Consider the following 1,680-nt stretch of genomic DNA (forward strand, 5'->3'; position numbering starts at 1 on the left):
CTACTTGTGATGAGGATACACTATAGATTTAGAAAAAGTGCCACCCAATGGACCCTCAAAATAGTAATTCCCCGGAGGATCATAAGAGCAAACATATATAAATCCTTTATGATAGTTGCATTGAATGCGCCCACACCCTACCTGTTCGGTGGTCTTCCATATGAGTTGCGTAAAATGGCCACAAATTTCCCCATTGATGCACTCATTTGTTTTCTCATCATAATAGGCCCTTTCATCAGCCCAACATTTGACGACTTCTGCAGGACCCCAGTGCCCTTTCTTGCTCCAAAACATGCTCTCACCATAAGGACTATTAGGAGAATGAATCAGCTCACAATCATTAATGCGTTGGTAGGCCCAGCGACGAGCGTATTTGGCCAATGTTCTGTTCCATGTCAAGGGTTGCAAGTGGTAGGCACCTCTGACAATGTTATGGGCCATGAGGAATTTGCGAGCCAGTAGTGCTCTCTTCAATTGAAGGACTGGATATAATTCTTTGGGTATGTGATGATGGAGGAACGTAGAGGAGACAGAGAGGATGAACAGGGAAGAGATGAGTACGGTGAAGAGAAACCGAATTTGCGACATGTTTAGATGGAGATGATAATGATCGCTCTCTGCAGAATATGAGAGCGAGCAGCAGGACAATGGAAAAGAATGGTTTTCTTTTTATGTTTCAAATTTTAACTGTTCCTATTATTGGATATATATATATTTTTTGAGGAAATATAGTATTTACTTTTTTGGCATTTTCTTTGGATTTTCATGGACGAGAAACCTCAGTCAATCAATTTGACAAACAGTCCGCTCTTTTAGGATTGATCATATATTACAAAAAATTGTTTTCGTCTATATTAAGTCTATGTTTAGTAGAATTTTAATATACTACTTTTCATGTTCCTTCGTTATTTATATTAAAATTTATTAATAATATTAAAATAAATTATATTTTAATTTCTAAATTATAATATAACTAATAGATAATCTCTTATATTTTTAAAATCGAAAATTTAAATTTTTTTATTTTCATTCCTATTTTAAAATTTAATTTTTTTTTATTTTTATTTCGTTCGAATATACAGTTTTTTAATTAATTTACCCATTAATTGTAAATAGTTGATTTATTCTCTAAAAATTATTTATTCTCCTATAATATCTTTATCGGACCATAAAGAAATTTTTACATTTAAATTTTCCTTTTTTCCTTCTTTGCAGTTTTCAATGGTGGTGATTCGCAGAGCTAAGCTTGGAAAGCACTGCAAATTGCCGCAGAGCTAAGCTTCACGGTAATTGGCATCATTCGATAGCTGAAGTTTTCTTTAACTCGAATATGCAATGACAATTCTTCATCATCTGTCCATTTTCGGTGGTTGCATGTCTCCTATCACTTAACACGAGCCCTTTTCTTTCGAAAGCTTTCTCATTTGCCTTGTGAGGAAGCTATGAAGTTTTATGCTCTTTTCTCCTTAGGCTTCAATGCGTTCCGTATGGCTAAAACTAGTTACTGTAATAGGAGATTTTCTCAGCCTCTCTAGCTTCCACTGACTTGATTGGCCAAGAGAGAAACGGTAACTGTAAATTCCTTCCACTAAATCCTCGGTTTCTCATATGGGCTTCTCTCAACATTTAATTCAATTTGCTCTTAAATGAAATCACTTACATCTTCGACAAACAAAAACT

The 1,680-nt window shown here is 34.8% G+C and overlaps 1 protein-coding gene across 1 annotated transcript; it reads right to left on the bottom strand.

Annotated features, from left to right (window-relative positions):
* LOC110617805 (pathogenesis-related protein PR-1) lies at positions 1-650 on the bottom strand. The gene has a single exon (XM_021760813.2). It carries the CDS (start codon positions 586-588, stop codon positions 1-3), a length of 588 nt encoding a protein of 195 aa, XP_021616505.1. The 5' UTR covers positions 589-650.
* Between the last annotated feature and the right edge of the window lie 1,030 nt (positions 651-1,680).

The sequence above is a fragment of the Manihot esculenta genome, chromosome 6 (assembly GCF_001659605.2).
Source record: "Manihot esculenta cultivar AM560-2 chromosome 6, M.esculenta_v8, whole genome shotgun sequence".
NCBI classification, from domain to species: domain Eukaryota; kingdom Viridiplantae; phylum Streptophyta; class Magnoliopsida; order Malpighiales; family Euphorbiaceae; genus Manihot; species Manihot esculenta.